This window comes from Hyaena hyaena, unplaced genomic scaffold (genome assembly GCF_003009895.1).
Source record: "Hyaena hyaena isolate Hyena2069 unplaced genomic scaffold, ASM300989v1 scaffold_8, whole genome shotgun sequence".
NCBI classification, from domain to species: domain Eukaryota; kingdom Metazoa; phylum Chordata; class Mammalia; order Carnivora; family Hyaenidae; genus Hyaena; species Hyaena hyaena.
The window spans coordinates 1,093,978-1,114,634 of record NW_024080640.1 but is presented as its reverse complement, the minus strand read 5'-3'; the positions used below and the strand labels follow the sequence as shown (position 1 = coordinate 1,114,634).

Sequence of the window (20,657 nt, the reverse complement as noted above, 5' to 3'; positions counted from 1 at the left end):
AATTTCCTTCATAAGTTTTCTATAGTTTTCATCATACAGATCTCTTGTATCCTTGGTTAGGTTTATTCCGAGGTATTTTATGTTTTTTTGTGCAATTGTGAATGGGATCAGTTTCTTGACTTCTCTTTCTGTTGCTTCATCATTGGTGTATAAAAATGCAACTGATTTCTGTACGTTGATTTTGTACCCTGCAACTTGGCTGAATTCTTGGATCAGTTCTAGTAGGCTTCTGGTGGAGTCTGTCGGGTTTTCGATGTAGAGTATCATGTTATCTGCGAAGAGTGAAAGTTTGACTTCCTCTTTAGCAGTAACTTTTTTATGTATAACCTCATACTTTCTTTTTAAATCTTCAACTGAATTCTTACTTTAAACCTAGTTTAGTTTATTTTTGCATTGCTCTTCAATCTTTTTTGATGATCTTTAAAGGCAGAATTGAATCTTTAGTATGCGTCTAGCAGGTAATTTAATTTAGAATTAAAGCATGCAAAAACTTTCTATGTTTTCTTTTTACTGTTACTATACTTAACTGTATTTCTTGGGAATTATAGATAGATCAAGTAGAGACGTTTATCTAAAATATTTTTATCATCAGTCTACCTCTCATAGTTTGTCACTTAGGAGATTAACTATGAACTAAATATGTTAACAGTCTATTCTCAATATATTTTGTAATGTGAAGTGGACTAAAGTATGTGTGTGAATTTACTTTATATAAAGAATATACTCAAGCTGTCCTCTGAATCTTTTTAAATTTGTGTTTTCTGTTTTGCAGTAATATGGTTTAGCACAGTAAACATTGATTTGGATTTGAGAAATAGTGAAAATGATTTCATTATATATATTTTTTCCCAGTAGAAACCCAGATGTGTAATTTTATTTTACTGGGATGTAGGTTCATATTTTCTTTCATGATCTCTAAGGCTTGGTTTGGTTTGTTCATTTTACAAGATGGATAGTAAAGTGTATTTGCTCTTTAGTAGTACCAGAGCTTAACAGAGTGTCAAGTGCTTGCTGAGTGATGGAACACTTTGCACCTAGATAGTCTTAAAGCTTTTTTTTCAGGACACTTTTGTTTTTCCTCTTTTGTTTAAGTCAGTATCATTATCATCTTTTTTATTTGACAAAATTAAAGGCTAATTAATTAGTAAAGCACTGCAGATCAATTTTGTCAATTTACCTGTGGCAAAACCCTGTAGGAAATAAGGACAAAAGATCTTCTGTTTGTGTTTTATTCCTGGTGGATGTTTTTACTTTAAGGATTAGATGCTTGTTGCCATTTATTTTGTTTCTTGCCTTTTTATCTTCTGTCATAATACTTAGATTCCCTAGATCAGTGGCATTTCTTCAACTAATCTTTATTGAGCATTGTTAGAACTGAACACTTTGTAGTTGTAAATAAGACTGGTTTGGTTTTGGCTGCTTTGGAATTTATAATCTAGTGGGGAAGACAGGCTTTAAATTAGTTTAAAGTGTAAAACTATCAGTATTTAATTAATTGCACTTGAAGTGAGTTTGTGAGGGAGAAAGGCTTTGAATAAATTTATAGTGGTATCAAGAGGCCTAAGCAAAATTCACATTATGGACAAGGATTCTGTACTCTCACACTCAATGGCCAGAATTCCCTTTTGGCCTAGAACCTTAAGTAATTTGAGCTGAGTTTAAAAAGAAAAGTCACAGAATCTTGTGACACAGTTTTGACTTTCTTTAAGGAATCAGGGGAAAGTGTATTAACAGAATTCCATCTTCATTTCACTGCCGAAGAGAGCTATAGGAATCAGCCAGATACTTTGGCAGGGAGTAGCGGATAGGGGAGGAGGGGCATGGTTAATTCTTCTTTCCCATTCCTTATCTATTGAATCAGTCTCTGGAGGTGGGTCATGTACATCTTTATTCCCAGGTCGTTGTGGTGGTCAACAAGATATGGGAACCACTGTTGGGATATCCTAAGAATTGATTGACTGCTGAATTAGAAAAAAGAATATCAGTTTTAGCTGTGAAAATATTCAAGTGATGATAGGATTTTGCTTATAATTTACTTTATAACTTAGTTCTGAATACACTATGGTAGAAATTGGCAGTGTCTGTTTTTTGTTTTCAAAAAGTAATTGCACTTTGGATTGTCAACAGTTGTTGCCCCGTTTAAAAGTGCATGTTAAAGTTAAGTTACCTTTTGTGTTTTCTTTTTTTCCCCTCAGGAACTAAACAGCTTAAGCATATTTTATTAAAAGACGTGGACACTATTTTTGAATGTAAATTATGCCGCAGTCTCTTCAGAGGATTACCAAATTTAATTACCCATAAAAAATTCTATTGCCCACCAAGTCTCCAGATGGATGATAGTAAGTTTTATTCATATATCTAGTTTTGCATTTTATAGTTAAGTATTCGTATACTGCAGCTATATGTTTGTATTAAGATGGTATTGGTAATTTAATGATGGAGAATAAAGTTAAATACTTGATTTAATGTTATATTCATTTTCTTAGATCGGTACTCTCATATGAGTGCTTTTTACTGGGTTTTTCTAAAGATATAGGAGATTAGATTTATGAGTATATTTGTATTAAAATACTGGATATTGTTTTTGAATGTTTACGTAGAGCAGATAGTTTATGTTCAGTATTTTTCTAAGTTAAAATATGAGTGCTTGAAGGGGCTATTGGTATTTTTCATTTTCACTTGTTTAACAACTTGTTACATATGACTGTTAATTTTCTAAGATTACCTTTAAGTAAGTGAGAAGCTAGAAATAGAGTAAAGAATGAGTAAATGAGTTGATTTCTTGGGGATGGTGAAGAGCATTAAAAAATATTAATCTTTCCATTTTTTTCGGGGTCTTGGTTTGAAGATCAGTTTTGTTCTCAGTGAAATTTATAGATCAGTCATTTTATCAGAAATAAGATTATGTTATAGGCTGACTGGAGATCTGAAATAGCTTTATGTGATGGAGGCAGATTGAGGCTAATAATGTCTTTGTGGAACCAATGTTTGTTGGATTAAGTATATTGACCCTGTATGATCAAGTAAGTGGTGTGTGTAATAGTATTATTTTCTTTAAAGAACTGGTACAAATTCCTTAAAATATTTTAATAAGTAATAGGTTACTTTAATTATGTCTTGTTCAGGAGTTTTACTCTTTATGGATTTATAAATTTATAGAACTTATCAGTTTAAAACTATAGTTGCGTTACAGATTTTTCATACTTTTCAATTTTAACTTTTTTTTTGGGATGGAAATGAAGTGAAAACTCCAAATATCAAAAGTACCACTTTTATTACTAGCATGAAGCTGATATAAAGTATATTATAGGATGTAGTTGAAACAAAAATTTCATATTTGGAAATTTTTCTTACCACTGTTAGATCTTGCTATACTTGTTTTTATCATTGAGATATAAATGAAAAGACAGTCTATAGGGATAAGTTTTAAACCTGATCTTTTAATAACTGAAGTTCTAGTAGAAAATTAGTTATTTTTCTGATAGTTACTCTTAGCAATTTTTTAGTGTAGAGTAGACTTTTAGATAAATAGATAAATGGATTTGTTGGATTATTGTTTAGTTCTCTTGGCAGTACTCATTCTAGAAACACTTCTGAGAAAGTGTTATCCTTCTTATAGACACTCCTTTATCCATTTTAATTAGGAAGATCACTAGAAGAGCAATAATGAATTATTTCTTATTTCTAAATAGATAATCAGATTTGATGTTGTGTTTGTAGCCAGATTTTAGAGTTGTATGTGGAAACATAACTAGTGATAGATAACTCTGTTAGAATGGGAATATTTGGTTGCCTATAGGGGATGTATTTATTGTACACGTAAATAAACTAGCCCTGTTTTTTAAATAAAAATCTATAGTTTTAAATCACTTGCTTTAATGGTATTGTGTCATGTTAAGAAAACATGCAATAGGACTGAGTTTAGCACTTTTATACGTCTCATTTGTATTTATATCCTACAGATTTTTCAATTCCATAAGATGTTTAAGTGTCCCTATACAAGTAAACTAGATTATTTATTAGATTAAGTTAATAGGTATGCTGTTATGTTTTCTAAAAAACATATTATGTATAATAAAAGTACATTCTTTATGATATTTTATCCATCTTCAGTTATGAGAACTTTGATTTGCCTTTGCTAGCCTAAAAGTTCTAGGCTAAAAATTTGAAACACTGTTTTTATTGTTTAGGACACTTGTGTGCTTATGTATTTTGTATTAAGGGCACTTAGAAGTGGAAATAGCTATTCAGATTACATTTATTCCTTAACATTTGTGTACCATGATGAGATTTTAAGTTAATTTTAGTTTAATACTAGTTTTTATCTTCATAAGATACAGAAAAGTAGATAATGCTTTTATAAAAATAAATATAAACCAGTAATGTAATAAGTTTTAAGGTAGAAGTTTGTAATACAATTTTAAATGTTAGAGAGCTAGAGCAGGCTAATTATTTCAGATTAAATTTTTTTTTTTTTCTTGACAGACCTTCCTGATGTAAATGATAAACAAAGCCAAGCCATAAATGATCTCCTAGAAGCCATATATCCAAGTGTGGACAAGCGAGAATATATTATTAAGCTAGAACCCATAGAAACTAATCAAAATGCAGTGTTTCAGTATATTTCAAGGACTGATAATCCTACTGAAGTCACAGAGTCAAGCAGTACTCCTGAACAAACCGAAGTTCAAATACAGGAGACTAGCACTGAACAGTCTAAAACAGTACCAGTTATAGATACAGAGGTGGAAACTGTAGAGCCCCCTCCTGTTGAGATTGTTGCAGATGAAGTTGCACCTACATCTGATGAGCAACCTCAGGAATCACAGGCTGACTTGGAAACTTCTGACAGTTCTGATTTTGGTCACCAGTTGATATGTTGCCTTTGTAGAAAAGAATTCAATTCCAGAAGAGGCGTTCGTCGTCACATTCGAAAAGTACACAAGAAAAAGATGGAAGAACTAAAAAAGTACATTGAAACACGAAAGAATCCAAACCAGTCCTCTAAAGGACGCAGTAAGAATGTTCTAGTTCCATTAAGTAGGAGTTGTCCAGTATGTTGTAAATCATTTGCTACAAAAGCGAATGTAAGGAGGCATTTTGATGAAGTTCATAGAGGACTAAGAAGGGATTCAATTACTCCTGATATAGCAACAAAGCCTGGGCAACCTTTGTTCCTGGATTCTGTTTCTCCTAAAAAATCTTTTAAGACTCGAAAACAAAAGTCGTCTTCAAAGGCTGAATACAATTTAACTGCATGCAAATGTCTCCTTTGCAAGAGGAAATATAGTTCACAAATAATGCTTAAAAGACATATGCAAATTGTCCACAAGATAACTCTTTCTGCAACAAACTCTAAAAGAGAGAAAGGCCCTAATAATACTGCCAGCAATTCAGAAATAAAAGTTAAAGTTGAACCAGCAGATTCTGTAGAATCTTCACCCCCTTCCATTACCCATTCTCCACAGAATGAATTAAAGGGAACAAATCATTCAAATGAAAAAAAGAACACACCGGCAGCACAGAAAAATAAAGTTAAACAAGACTCTGAAAGCCCTAAATCAACGAGTCCGTCTGCTGCAGGTGGCCAGCAGAAAACCAGGAAACCAAAACTTTCAGCTGGCTTTGACTTTAAGCAACTTTACTGTAAACTTTGTAAACGTCAGTTTACTTCTAAACAGAACTTGACTAAACACATTGAGTTGCACACAGATGGGAATAACATTTATGTTAAATTCTACAAGTGTCCTCTTTGCACTTATGAAACTCGTCGGAAGCGCGATGTGATACGACATATAACTGTGGTTCATAAAAAGTCATCCCGCTATCTTGGGAAAATAACAGCCAGTTTAGAGATCAGAGCTATAAAGAAGCCCATTGATTTTGTTCTAAATAAAGTGGCAAAAAGAGGCCCTTCGAGGGATGAGGCAAAACATAGTGATTCAAAACATGATGGCACTTCTAACTCTCCTAGTAAAAAGTATGAAGTAGCTGACGTTGGTATTGAAGTGAAAGTCACAAAAAACTTTTCTCTTCACAGATGCAATAAATGTGGAAAGGCATTTGCCAAAAAGACTTATCTTGAACATCATAAGAAAACTCATAAGGCAAATGCTTCCAATTCACCTGAAGGAAACAAAACCAAAGGCCGAAGTACAAGATCTAAGGCTCTTGTCTGGTGAGGAACAGTTACAGAGTTTTGCTTTTTTCTCCCCATCGAACTAAAAAAAATCATTTGACCATAATTTATAGCTGGTTCCATTTTAACACATGTTTGCTTCCATATATCTTATGGCAATGGGAACTGCAAGAGTAATGTGCATATTGCATTTACCTCTTCAGTGACCTTTATTCCAGTGGCTTGGGAACAAAAGTTAACTTCAGAACTTATCTTCCACAGGACAATGCATTATAGTTCTAGGTAGATGGCATAGGGTCAGTGCTTTCTTCTCAATGTTGTAAAATATATACATTTATATTGGCTTATGTTTACAATAGAAGTCTTCTGTTTAACTAACTTTGCACAGGTTTAATTTGATTTAGTGACTTAGTCTACTAATGAAAGCATTGTAGGAAAAGTTAAATATATTAGAATGAACTTGTGATGGCGATAATTATAGGAAAAAAGTCTTTTGAGGCACTGTAATTATTGTAAAAATTAATCTGTGATGGCTAAATAAAGTGCTGCACTAAGAAAAAGAAAATCCCCAAACTGAATTTAGAACAATAAGCAATTATTATTTATGTTTAACATAGTGCTTCCAGTCAAAGGGGGGAACCTTGATAAACAAAAGTTTGGATTTTTTTTTTCCTTCTCCTTGGGAGTGTGTGTTAGTTACAGTTTTTAGTTTTGATCTATGGAAAAAGTGATTATTTAGGTTCCAAATCTTACTTTTCCCTTTCTGTTTAAATAGACTTTTTGTGATCATTTCAACATAGTTAATATTATTAAGTAAGTTTTTTTTTTTTTGTTTTTTTTGTTTTTGTGGTTGTGCATTGCAAGAAAAGGAAAATCCCTATTGGGAAGAAAGAAAAAAATTTACTTTTTTAGAAGGTTTTGGAATAAATGTAGATTTTAAAAATGCAATATGAAATAAGGAATAGACTCCCTATACTTGTTTTTGCAAGTCTATCTATATTTTTAAAAGTTTACCTTCCGTACCTGTGTCCCCTTTAATAAGGCATTTAATATATTCAATTAGTATTAAATTAGTTTGGGATTCAGGTTTTAAAGCAGTATACTTAGTTTGAGTACTGAGTAGGTTAAATGTGATTTGAGTATCACAATGTTTTTATTTGGAAACTTGAGATGAAACCATTCTTTAGAAGTCATTTGCTATTGTATAATTTTAAAAACAAGGTTTTATTGGTAAACTCAAAGTGTTCATTTATCCCCATTTCTCCTCAGATAACTTCAAGTGATGTACGAAAAGGTTTGGAGTTCATTTTTGTGGAAAGACTTTAAATTGGTGTTAGAACCACTAAACGTCTTCAAATGGTACTATGAGAAAAAAAAGGAAAAACATTTTCATAAATATTCGACTGTAACTGCTGTTTTCTGACTAAAATAATAACCATCTAACCACTTGTTTCTAAGGCACTGCCTCTTCCAGCACTTTCCAGTAGCTGTGACATTACATATTGTCATCACAGTCCATCAGCTAACCACCCTTGACCTTGTGCATTTGGTCTACAGTTTCTACAAAAATGTTGCAAATTTTGTTTTCCAAACAATTTGTTGATTAAAGCGATCAACAACCTGAAGAATATATCACCACTGGTGATTTTTAATTGACAGAGACTTTATATCTTAGTGACTTTAGTTTTGTCTCAATTTATTTGGCAAAATTTTCATCTGGGTTGTACAGATCTATTTCCTAGTGAGTGTATGTTAGGACCAAAAGAGAAATTAGTATCAACATATAAATATTTAGCCTACTAAATATTTGTAATTATTTTTACATTATTTCTAACTTGTTCTCCAGCACTTAAATGTTTGAAAGTTTCATTCTAAATTATATTCAACAGGAAAGTTCCAGTTCATTTTCATCCATGGATCATTATTTTTATTTGTCAACACGTGAGGTTTTTATGAAAATTAAACATTCCCCTTTTTTTCTTTAAATTTTATACAAAGCACTTTAATAATAGATACAACTTAATTTTTCAGTTTCTATTTTTTTTAAACATCACACATTTACTAATGTTAATATGAAGGTGGTAAATAGCTTACTGATATTTTATGGATGCAGACAATCCATGCACAACCACTTCTTATGTTATTAGTTTAATTCTTTAAATATTGCTAAAAAAGGAAGATGGGAGTATAAACTCTGAATTTTTACTCCCAAGTGAAATCTTAAATGACTACTTTAGATGATATTTGATTCCTACTGTTAAAATAATGAATTCTTGTCCATTTTTGTAATCAAGATTTTAGGAAAAACAGAAGTACATCTATCTTTATGAAATATTGGGCAGGTTTTTGTGTATCAATATTTTGTACTTTTTAGGGAATATTTTATTTTTTAGTAATTTTTGTCAAATTATAATTTTAAAAGGTACAGCAGAGAATATACCATGTTTTTATATAGGTTCATACCTGTACTTAGGAGAGACCCTGTCCATCTATATACCTTTTGTATAAAATTTTAAAGTGTTGAAGATTCACAAGGTCATAATAAAATGCTTCTATAGCTAGAAAAACATTTACCCTTCCCAGTGCTTTGCACTAAAATATACTGTGAAAGGAAACTAGAAAGACTGTAACTGTTGCTGGAAATGTTCTATATTGAATGTACATGCTCTTGTTGGAAAAATGTACTCTATGTGATGGAAATAAACCAGACTCAAAGTTATTTCAGCTAAATGTGCTTGAACAAAGGTGCATTGGTTGAAACTTAAATGTTTTATCAAATTTAAATTTATTCAGTGACTATGAGCAGCTACATTTGAATTATACCCTGATAGTTTTATTTTTAAGAATTAGAGTGATAATTTCTCTTTAATTTAAAAACAGATTTACTTTTCCACATATGGAAAACTTGTACTTATAGATCTAACTTTAATGATTAATAGCATAATATATTTAGGGAACTAAATATGTAGGTGGTATTTCATTTATAAACCATCTTCATTAGTTGCACATTATTAAATCTGTATGTTTGACTTTTGCAAGGTGTTATCTTTTATACATTCTTACACACAAGACATATTCCAAAGGTATATTCCAGACTTAAGTACCTACAATCAGTTCTTTGCTACAGCTTCTCATTTGTGTGTCAACCTCTTGCTTTCTACTTTACTTGTTAAATACTGTAGGGAATAAAAAAAAGAGCCTGATTTTGGTGGAGGGGAGCCCAACTGCTGGAATTCCTTTATTTCAACTCCCCTATTTCCGCAGTACCATTCATAGTTTGTCTCTGCCATCATAACTCTAGGCCCACAGAGCAGGAATTTAGAAGGAGGAATTGAGGGTTCCAAGGACTGTCAAAAGGTTTCATCTGGGTCATAGAGGAAGCAATAACATTTTGTCAGGATATGTCTATCTAAATTAGAATTGCCTAGAGAGATTGAGGATATTTTCTCATAGTAGCCAAATTAATGGATCATGGCAGATAGGAGTTAGAAGCTAAACAAGTTTAGAAAGGTGGAATGAACAAATAAGTCATTAGAAGTTCTTTGTTCTTCATTTCTTTCTTCTTACTTTTTGGTTTTATTTTGATTTGTGAGCTGCCTTCTCAGAGCCTGAGGCTTGAGGCTCTTAAGAAGAGTCCTAGGAAATTTGTGGCAGAAGCTTTTCTGCATGTATGCTATATAAGCAAATATTTATAGCACTTTTATTGTGGGGAGGAGTCGTTAGTCAGGTAGAGAGCCATCAGAAACTGCTTATTTTATATTAAAACCTATCTTTGACTACCAATTATATCTACCTTTGCTGTATTTGAGCAGTTAAGAGTTTTCCTGTAGAATTCAACTCCTCTTGTTTCCTGAGATACCTTCCACACGTAAGTGCTGTGGAAGAGGAAGAACGATGAAAAGTTTGGCTTGTATTTCAACTTCATAAGTTTGGGTAGTGCAAGTGAGAGCTGGATGAGGTATGGCTGCCACTGGGCAGGTGTTTATTAGAACATGGAGATATAGACCTTGAATGTATGATAACTTTTTTTTTCATGTCTCTTTCTCCCTCTTTCCTCCCAACTTCAGGAAGAAAGCCTTCTTCTTGAAAAGTATATATATTCTTTATTCTTGTAGAATATATAAATTACCCATCCTTAATTTTTGGCCCACTTTTGTATATATGAGTTTTTAAAGGTATGTATTATATTGCTTTATGATCAATAGACTCTTCTACTCATTTTGCTTAAAAGAGCCCATGGATGCAGTAGCAGGGAATTTTATGGTCTTGCTGTGGCTGGAGTTTACCAATGACTCCACTGGTATGACTGTTATGACAAGAAAGTATTGAGAGAGAGAGACACAAGTCGGTATCATTTTCTATTGTGAAGTTGCAAAAGATGTTTTCATTTAAATAGCATGACCACTGAGAAAGAAATGCTTCTTAAACTTTAGAAATTAGATGTCCAGGTTTCCTACAGTGGCCCATGGAAGTATTCTAGATCCTTAGTTAGGGGTTTTAGAAGTTATTTTGAATGGAATCCATAAATTACCAGAATTATGATTTAGCTGTGACTCTAATAGTTGATCTGAAGCCGAGCTCTAAGATATGTGTAGCATGTTGGTGGTTGTGGTAGACAAAATCCTTCTGTACTCTGCTATTCTTTCCATCTTCTCCAACTTGAGAAACCTCAGGATTGGAAGGAAGTAAGGCTCAGCAGTCTTAAAAATGGCTATTGTTTGGTTTCTAAGGAATTGGGCACATGATAGAGTGTAGAATAAAACATGTTTCACTTAAATTCACCTGCAGTTATTTTGACTTTTCTAACTTTCAAAATAACTCCTCTCTCCCAGATTTTGTTTCTGTAACATTTTACTCTGAGTTCTCTTCTGAATTTCTGGCTCTTTCTTTTTTTTTTTTTTTTTGCTTCTGTACCAAGTACCAAGATAGCCAAAAGGTTTTTTGATAGGGTAAGAGGTGGAAAGTTAGCTCATTTCTTCCTGAATATTTATTGCTCTAAATTCAATTTCTCAGGTTTATTATTTCTTTTCGAACTACTTCTGCATGTATTCACCACCACCGCACCCCAAGCAGAAGGGCACTTAATGAAGACCATAGTTGTGTCTGGTTGAGAAAATGCCTGAAGTTGGAGGTTTTGCTGTTTGTGCCCACTCAGCAGAGTTAATTTGCTTGATTGTTTATTTTTTAAGTCAGGGACTATGTCTTGATAATTTTGTTTAGTGCCTAGCACATTTTCATGTATTCTCAGGCACTTTAAATAAAAACTTGATATTCAAGTAAGTGATTTAGCTTTTTCCATCTCAGAATTATGCTGTCATATACTTTGAGACTTTGGGTTTTAATTTCATAAACTTTTAATGTTTATTTTTAAGAGAGAGATAGAGACAGAGTGTGAGCGGGGGAGGGCCAGAGAGAGGGAGACATAGAATCTGAAGTAGGATCCAGGCTCTGAGCTGTCAGCACAGAGGCCGACACGGGGCTTGAACTCCTGGACCACGAGATCATGACCTGAGCCGAAGTTGGACGCTTAATGGAGTGAGCCACCTGGGCGTCCCATAATTTCATAAACTTTTATTGTCTCAATGTTGATTTTACTTACTTTAGGAAATGCTGCCAGTACTAAGATGATAGTTTATAATAATAAACAGAACTCTTCGTATTAGATAATAATAATGAACATTCATGGAGTGCTTACTGTATGCTAAGCACTCTGCTATCCTTTACATGCATAATGCCCCTCATCTATCAAGAAGACCCACCAGTAAAATCCACCAATAAGAGCTGTTACTTCATTATCTCCATTTTATAGAATAGGAAGTTGAAGCTTAGAGGATTTCAGTGATTTACTTAAGTTCACATAGCTAGTGAATTACAGAATCGAGACTTGACGCTAGGTCTGACTACAAAGCATGTGCTGTTAATCCGTGCATATTACATTTGCACATGGTACCGTTTGCAAAGCACATTCACCACATTACCTTAATGGTAGCTTAGTGTAATGATCTGGAGCTAGATTAGTTGTTGAAATTTTTGTATTCACACATTATTTCTTGTGTGGCTTTGTACAAGTTACTTAACATTCTGTGTCCTAGTTACCTCACCTATGAAATGTGGATAACATCTACCTTATGGGGTTCTGAGGATAAAATGAAAAATACATAAAACATTTAAAATAGTGCTTGGCTTGTTACAATAAATGTTAGATATGGTTACCATAAGTGATTTTCATAGTATTTGAAGTGTGTAATGATTTTTATTACCACTAAAAGTTTAGATGGAAATGGATGCATTAGACAAGAACTTTATTGCTACATATCAGATTTTAACTCCTGCTTTGTATTTCATTGGGACAATGAAGACAACCAACTGCATTATTATTTGCTATCAATTTTCTTCTGATCAGATATTACTAGTTTACCATTCTCATAAATTTTTCATTCCTCTTGAAAAAGGTATTAGGTAGTTTTAAGCACATTCATTTTAAGTTTGGCTTTGTTTTTATGGTTACTCCCCAGAATAACCCATCTATCTTAAAATTCTTATCAGTGTCTGCCCCATCACACAATTATTTTATTTTTGGTTATGTGCAGAATATTGACATGGAGCAATATTAATAGAGTAACAGCTGAAACATTTCTATAAAATAAACGCATCTATGCAGTTTTATTTGAAAGAAAGCTTCAGTTATGGAATGAGTGGATTCTTCAGGAGAGCACGATTTGGGCTAAGTCAGGAATTTCTTTGGTAAATATGTCATGAAGAGGTGAGAACTGATAATTTCAAAAGTCTTACCACTGGTTGTCATTAGTGCAGTACTCCAAATTTCACTGGGGCCCAAGTACTGTTAGATTATCTGCCGAGAGGATTTGCCCACACACCTGATTGTTCTTGATTTTACTATTTTAACAATAAAATAAGGATTTTAGAAACTTTAATATTTAGGGACTTGTATAATTTGCAACACTAGAGGACCTTTGTCCTAGGTTTAGGGAACCTTCATGTTCTGAACTTCAAGGGCTAGGGTTCCAGCGCCTGTGCCGTGTGGATTCTTAGTGATCCACTTAAGTATTTGTGTCAGGTATCTGGAACATATTCCTGGCACTCAAAGCACTGTGATGTTTAAGGCATAGAATGATAATGTTTGAAAAAAATAGCCAAACCAAAATAAACCAAAAAACAAAAACCAACCAAAAAACCTCACTTTGAATGCTTGTGCGATAATAACTTGAAGCTATCTGGGTGTCCTGCTTTATATAATCTCATAACACTTTCAGTACAAGAGTGTGTAATGATATTATGTTGAGAGGAAAAGTTATTACACCAAGATGAACCCTAAGTGCATGTAACTGTCATTACAACTCAAGTTCTGAATATTGGTTTTTAATCTCTTCTATCTGTGGGATTATACTGAAAATAAATTAGCTCTGAGAAATGGAACTGTGGCTTTTAGTCAGACTTTCTAAGCTGTGCAAAAATATTTTTTAAAGAAGCTTGAGACCCTTCTTGCATAGATTGGGGCTTTGGTAGACCTGAACCTCAAAATACCTGTTAGTTGTGACTAGTGGCTTTTATTATGGATGGAAGAAAGAAGCAAGGAATACTTTTCTTCTAAGAAGAAATAGTGAAGCACTAGGAACGTATTGTATGCACAAGTGATTGAATTATATGAGAAAAATACTTTTAGGGAAAGGATTTTTATGTAGTTTCCTTGAATTTTTGACATATAAGTTGTTAGGGACTTTTTATAAAGGCTTCTGTAGGAGAGTGGTTATGTCATTTTCAAGCCTTTGGTCATTATATATTTGTTGAATTCCTTGGAATTCCACGTGCTGTGCATTTGTAGATGGTTGAGACTTTCTGAGCTTGTTTCTCCATACCTTTGGGCAGACTTCAAGCTGATAAGATTAGGCTAATGGGAGTGTCATAAAGATGGTCAAAAAACATGGTTAGTGAAATTTATGCATGATTTTCAGTATAGCCTCAAGATAAACTTTTTTCAAAATGTTTTCACATTTTTCCAATTTGCCCTTTCTTTGCTTGGCCATCTTGTCAACTCTTGCTTTGTATGATTATGAGAAAACAGAATCACTTATTTGCCATAAAATGTGGACACAGATTATTGTACACACAAGAGGAAGAGATGGTTTTGTTTCCTGTAACTTCCCTGCATCTCTTTTTAATCTTTAAGTGCACAATTGTAATGCTATGAATTGTTAAATTTAAAGGTTTAAGATACTTTTCTGAAGCCCCACCCTTTTTTTTTAAACAGTTAACTAGAGCTAAGTAACACTACATCTTCAAATCACAGATTCTACAAGGTGGAACTAAGATCCACTATCCCCAATGCTTACATTACCACCCACCACCTAATTTGCCTTGTCATATAATTGCAGCTGTGTTGAGTGTATGTGCACTCATATATAAAAATATTGTGCCATGCTTTATTTAATTTGCTTTATTTTATTTCATTTTTGATTGCAAGCACAGAGTTTTACTTGGTCTGTAGCTGGTAATGAAAGGCTTATTAGCAAGCTTTATGTGGGAAAATAAGAGAGATCAAAACTGGCTTTACCGTATAGATTTCAACTAGGTGTTAATAGAACCTGGAAAAAAGTCAATGCAGCTCTAGTGACTGGGTGTAGTCCTTTTAGCAACAGCAGTATTCTCTGCTGCTATTGCCCTTCTCAGACTGTTTGTACTTTTTATTTTTAAACCAGTGGCCTTACTCTGTATCTTCTCAATGTGGTTATAGCTGCTTCATTACTTCTGCTGCCTGCCTTCTTTGCCTTTCAGCTACTTTTCATATAGCTGGAGTTCAGACTCCTGTAAGAGAAAATCTGATTATATTAGGTTTATTCCCTGTTGGATGAATCTCCCATTCCGGGTCTTTACATAGGTTGCTGGCCATAAGTTGCTCTTCGTAGATGGGCTGCTTTTGGGATAGGTGCTCCCCGTTGCTCCTGTCATTGGTGATCATGGTGGCAGAGTCAGTGGCATGAAACATGTCCCTGAACCCAATAAAAGGAATCTCGGTGAGAATCTTTTAAAAGAGGGATCTGGGGCGCCTGGGTGGCTTAGTCGGTTAAGCGTCTGACTTTCGCTTAGGTCATGATCTCGCGGTTCGTGGGTTCGAGCCCCGCGTCGGGCTCTGTGCTGACTGCCAGCTCAGAGCCTGGAGCCTGTTTCAGAGTCTGTATCTCCCTCTCTCTTTGACCCTCTCCTGCTCACACTGTCTCTCTCTCTCTCCTAAAAATAAATAAAAATATTTAAAAAAAAAAAAAGAGGGATCTGGATAGTTCTGGAATGTAGTCTTTCTAGTACACATGATTAGATATAATTAGGTAAAGGGGATTAAGAGTACTCTTCCTGTGATGAGCACTGAGTAATGAATCGAATCGTTGAATCATAGTGTACACCTGAAACTAACACTGTATGTTAATTATACTTCAGTTAAGGGCTGCCTGGGTGGCTCAGTCAGTTAAGTGTGCGACTTCAGCTCAGGTCATGGTCTCACGGTTCGTGGGTTCGAGCCCCACGTCGGGCTCTGTGCTGACAGCTCAGAGCCTGGAGCCTGCTTCGGATTCTGTCTCCCTCTCTCTCTCTCTCTCGCTCTGTCTCTCTCTCAGAAGTAAATAAAACATTAAAAAAAATTTTTTTTTAAATTATACTTTAGCTAAAGTCAGAGTTGGTACCAGATTCATGGTGTGAATCTATCTTATTGTGAAAACAAAACAAAAAAATCCTAAAAAGGTAATAGAATTAAAAGTAACCTGGGGCCTTGAGTGTCCTGTCAGTGCAGCATCAGTCCTTTCCAAACTGAGAAAATGTGGGAAAGAGTTTTCTGATCAGCATCTGCAGTTCCTTTTCTGAACTGATGCTGTTTCCATCTTTGGCTTTGCAGATTCATAGACAGCCTGAGGTTTTCACTCCGAAAGAAACATTACATCTCCTGTAACAGCGTATTAGGCCATTCTGTCAATTGCTGCTGCTTTCCACACACTTCCAATTATGCTGTATAGTTTGAGTTGGTGATTTAGTGAATCCTTTAAGTATTGCTTCTGTTTTTCTACTTGTATTTTCCATGTTTGGGTTCACTTTCGAATAGCCGTTTTCTCTCCTCTCAGTCATTCCTTAAATGACATATACCGTTGTTTGAGTGTCCATCCTGTGCCTGGCATTATTCCATTCTTTTGGAAAAACAGAATCATACAGTGGTGAAAGCATGGATTTCTGGGAATCATGCAGACCCGAGTTCAAGTCCTGGCTCCTTTACTTATTAGTTACTTAATCTTTCTAAGCTTGAGTGTAGTCTGTAAAATGGTAATATTGGAAACTACTGTATGGGTGCGTTTGTTGTGGGAATTTATACAAATTTAATGATATGTCGTATTTTATATACTTAGCACAATGCCTGGCTCAAGTTAGAGCTCAATAAATATGCATTTATTACTGTTATAGTAATCACTAAAATTATTATCAGTTTTTGCTCTGAAATACTTTCTAGCACTTAGTGTCTGTTTATCTTGCTTTGCCATTTGTGGTTCGTTGCCTTTTTTTGGTGTTAATCCAACCGTTTAATGAAAAGTCAGATGTAACATCTGTGATAAAGCCAAGATACCCAGCAGTTTATTAAGGTAAAGCATATTATTTTATGGGTCTTTAATCTGACGTTTTTAATAGCACCTTCTGCTGATTGTTAAAGAATTTGTTGAACTTTCCATATAATTTTGCTTCTTTGTGGCTAATGTTTTATAGAAGCATGTATAGTTTGAGTAGTGAAACTCAAAGCAGCTTTTGGTTTTGTTGTTTTGTTGTAAACATTAGGCTGTGGGTACATGAAAAGACTCTGAATTTACAAGCAAGAATTATGTCTTCTCTTTGCATCACCAGTGCCTCACAGTGCACTTGGCATATTACAGGTGCTAAGAGAATGTTGAAGGAAGGAAACCGGAAGGCAGGAACATGACATCAGTGATCTTCAGGCTTATCATTAGTGCACAAATCTACCTTTGCTTTTAAGCTTCTCTTCCCATTACCTCATCTTCTGATCTATATAGTTTATCTACCTGTGAGCTCCTCTTTGTTTCTGTTACTGCTGGCTTCTGTTGCCTGCCTTCTTTGTGTGAGCCTCATAGCTTCTGCCATTGCTGCTCAGTGATGGTGACAGATTCAAACTCATGGGAGTGCTGTATTAACTGTATATGCTGTAAGTAATCCGTAATCAGTTGCACACTGTATGGATGTACATTTAGTGATTTTTTTTTTGGCTGGTTCTTTTAAAGGTTTACTTTTGTTTAATTCATGTTTATTGAGTTCTTTGAAATTCAGCTCACATTTCACTTCCTATTCCATCCCTTATCTCAACAAAAAGCAGGCAACTAATTGTTGACATTGCTTCTTCTGTCATTTGTGTCATCTTAGGAATTGGAATTGATTAGTTATGTCATTTATCTAATTCTCACATTGCCTACTTTAGTACTTTTGCACTGTCCTTAAAGCCTCCAGCTGTATTTTTGCTCCCTTGGTAAGAAGCCGCTTAGCTTGTGTCATGGCAAAAGGTAGAAGCATTTCTTTATACTCCCCTTCTGCATCACACTTATTTTCTTGTCTTCTATTCCTGTTTGATTCTTTGCAGAAAGAAGTGTTCTTTTCCGAGTCCAACACTTCTGCCCTTGCCAAGCTTTTCCCCCAAGACCTTTCTTCAACAACCCTCCTCACTTTTCCCTTCCCCATCTTCTGTCTTTCCACAAGCTTCTTCCCCACAGCCCACAAATATGCTCCAATTCCTTTCAGCCAGAAAGTAAACTTTGCCTCCATACTACCTTCAACCTAGTTACCGCCATCTGTTCCTGCTTCCTTTCACTGTCAAGCTTCCACGTGCTTTCATACTGCTCTGTTTTAGCACCAATGTCACTGTACTATAACCTTCTATTTCCTTGTCTTCCTTCTCCTTTAGACTATAGAGTACCTTGCCTATACCATTCACTTGTGAATCATCTGCAATTTTTTTCTACCTCTACATTTCTAGTAAAAGTTCACTTGAAGGGCCTCAGTGGCCACATAAATGCTAAATCTTGTGGCTTCTCGCTTTTCATCATTCTTGACCTTTTCATGACCATTAATACTTACAAATTTACTTTTCTCAGATTTTTATGGTCCCTTACAACTGGGTCACCTTGGGCTAATCTCAGCATGGTAATGCATCAAACAAACAAACATCATTGTTTCCAGAAACCTTTGGAAAATAATGAACCTATTTACTATTTTACAGAAATTTCTTAAGGAGGTAGAAAGGTACAATTTTATAAAGCTTAGTAGACTTCATACAAGTTCTTTTACCCATCTCTCTTCCCAAATCCTCATACAACTTGGCAGCTTCCTCCAATCTCTCTTGTGTAACATTTCTCCCAAAACCTTTTGGAACTTTCTACCCAAAACCCTTTGGCCACTTTTCCCATCTTTATTTTCTCTAAGAATAACTCTTTCTGGTTTAAACCACTTTAGTCTTTCAGCTTTTTCCAGTTCTTTTTATACCCATTATCCTGCTCAGCATTCCAAAAGTCTAGGAATATTCTCTTGATTTGATCTGGTTTGTCCTTACCAGCTTTGCATGTTTTTGCTTAATCTTGAAGCTTTAGATCAGACACGATGTCCTCCAGTGACCACTTCCTGACTTGCAAGGTTTGGCTAGGTTTTCCCCTAGCATGTTTCTGTAGTGCCCCATCAATAACTGTGTTGAAATGATCTATTTGTCTCTCTTAGGCTCCCTTAGGCTATAAGCATCTTAAGGGTAGGACTCCTATCTTTTCTTCATGCCTCTGACATCTTACATTGCATCTGGAACATGGTGGATGTTGATAAGTATTTATTGAACTGATGCTCCTGTGAACTCTGAGCCTTTTTTGCCATTGGCATTTGCTAGTAGGCCTTTAAATATGGATCAAAGTTTCCTTAGTCCTTTTTATTTTTTTTATACCTTCTCAGTGATTCTTCACTTCCAAACCATCAGGTATCACTTCTGTGAAGATGACCAGCCTGGCTATTCTGTTTATAAGACCATTTGATTTCAAAGTTGCATGTCAGACATCTCTATGTGGGTGTTTCTCCAGTATCTTAAACGCACAAAACTCAGTAAACCAAACTTTTTATCTTTCCTTTAAACTTGTTCCTTTATGTGTTCCCTGTATCAGTTATTCACACTCTTACCCTCCCTCCCAGTTGCCTAGACTAATTAGGATCCTAGGAAATACCTGGACTTTTTTTCTTTTTCTCTCCTACACTCTTCACCTAATCAGTGATCAATGCCTGTCCATTCTGCCTTTAAATGTTTTTTACATTTGGCCCTTCCTTGGCATCTCCATTTTAGGAGTTTAGGTTGGACTCTTATCTCTTACCTACACTATTGTGTTAGTCTTATAACTGACGTCCTCTCTAATCTGTCTTCCATGCTGCTGTCAGAATTATCTTCCTAAAACACAGATGTGCTGTTACTGTATGTTCCTTACTTGACTGATTTATTCATTCTCAGGTGTCAGTTTGTCGCTTCTAAAGGAAGACAACCTAAAGTGTGTCTCCCTTGCAATTCTGTTTCATATTCCTTTCCTGCTTGTCATCTAATACAGTTTGTAATTATGCTTATATTTGTGCATTAATTGTTTTAGTGTCTGTCTTCCCAGTGGAGAGATTTATATAAGAGACCGAGTGAGGATAGTTATATATAGACCCTGTGCCTAGCAGAATACTCGGGACATAGTAATGCTTTAAAGATATTTGTTGAATGAGTGGATGAATGGTAGCTTATCAATATAGGCAAACAGGAGATAGCAGAGGCAGAGAAGTTACAGGGTCCTAGAATCTTCCTACATCCTCATAGACCTTGGTCTGTAGTTCTAGTTTTTCTGTAATAGTAATAGATTTCTCCCTTCTGTCTATTTCGTTTGTTTCCATGAGGATGGGAGTCAACGATTATGTTACCCCACACTCACACTGCTGATGTGACTGCAGTTGATTTGGGGGCCATTGGGTGGTGGCAGCTAGATTTGTTTACCTGGTATTGACGCATAGGTGGTGCCCTAGGCATGCAGGCTAAGAGGTATTTGGTAGGTTGAGTTAACCCAGATCCATTTTAGCTGTGTGAGTGACGCAAGCCTTTATACCACCTGTTAATTAAAGTGTTTGTTAGTTGTAGGACGAGTTGTATGTGAAATGAGGTATTTGCCTTTTAAAGATTGAAGATTTCAATTGAACAAACTTTTATTGAATAAGCTGAATAAGTCATTTGAAATTATTATCTAGGGCTAGGTCAGTAATTCTAAGCAAATTAAACTTTTTTCTCCCCTGTGAAGCCTGCCCAGGTATCACGAATCGAAGAATTTCATAAGTATTCTTCAGATTTTACGATTTCATAGATTGACTAGCTTCATCCATTCAGTAGGCACATTGAGCTCCTGCTTGTGTGAGGCACTGATTTAGGTGCTAGGGTTACAGAGATAAGACACAGTTCTTCCTCTTAAGTATC

General features: G+C 34.9%; 1 protein-coding gene across 3 annotated transcripts in view; it reads left to right on the top strand.

Annotated features, from left to right (window-relative positions):
• The window catches only part of ZNF800 (zinc finger protein 800), a 47,472-nt gene that overhangs the window by 15,024 nt on the left and 11,791 nt on the right, over positions 1-20,657 (top strand). For 2 of the 3 annotated variants that reach the window (XM_039243160.1, XM_039243154.1), the window contains exons 4-5: positions 2,196-2,339; positions 4,486-6,178. In XM_039243160.1, coding sequence (XP_039099091.1) covers positions 2,196-2,339; positions 4,486-6,178 — 1,837 coding nt within the window. Of the gene's footprint in view, positions 1-2,195; positions 2,340-4,485; positions 6,179-7,408; positions 8,859-20,657 lie in introns of those variants that run through there. The other variant, XM_039243168.1, reaches the window with a different exon arrangement.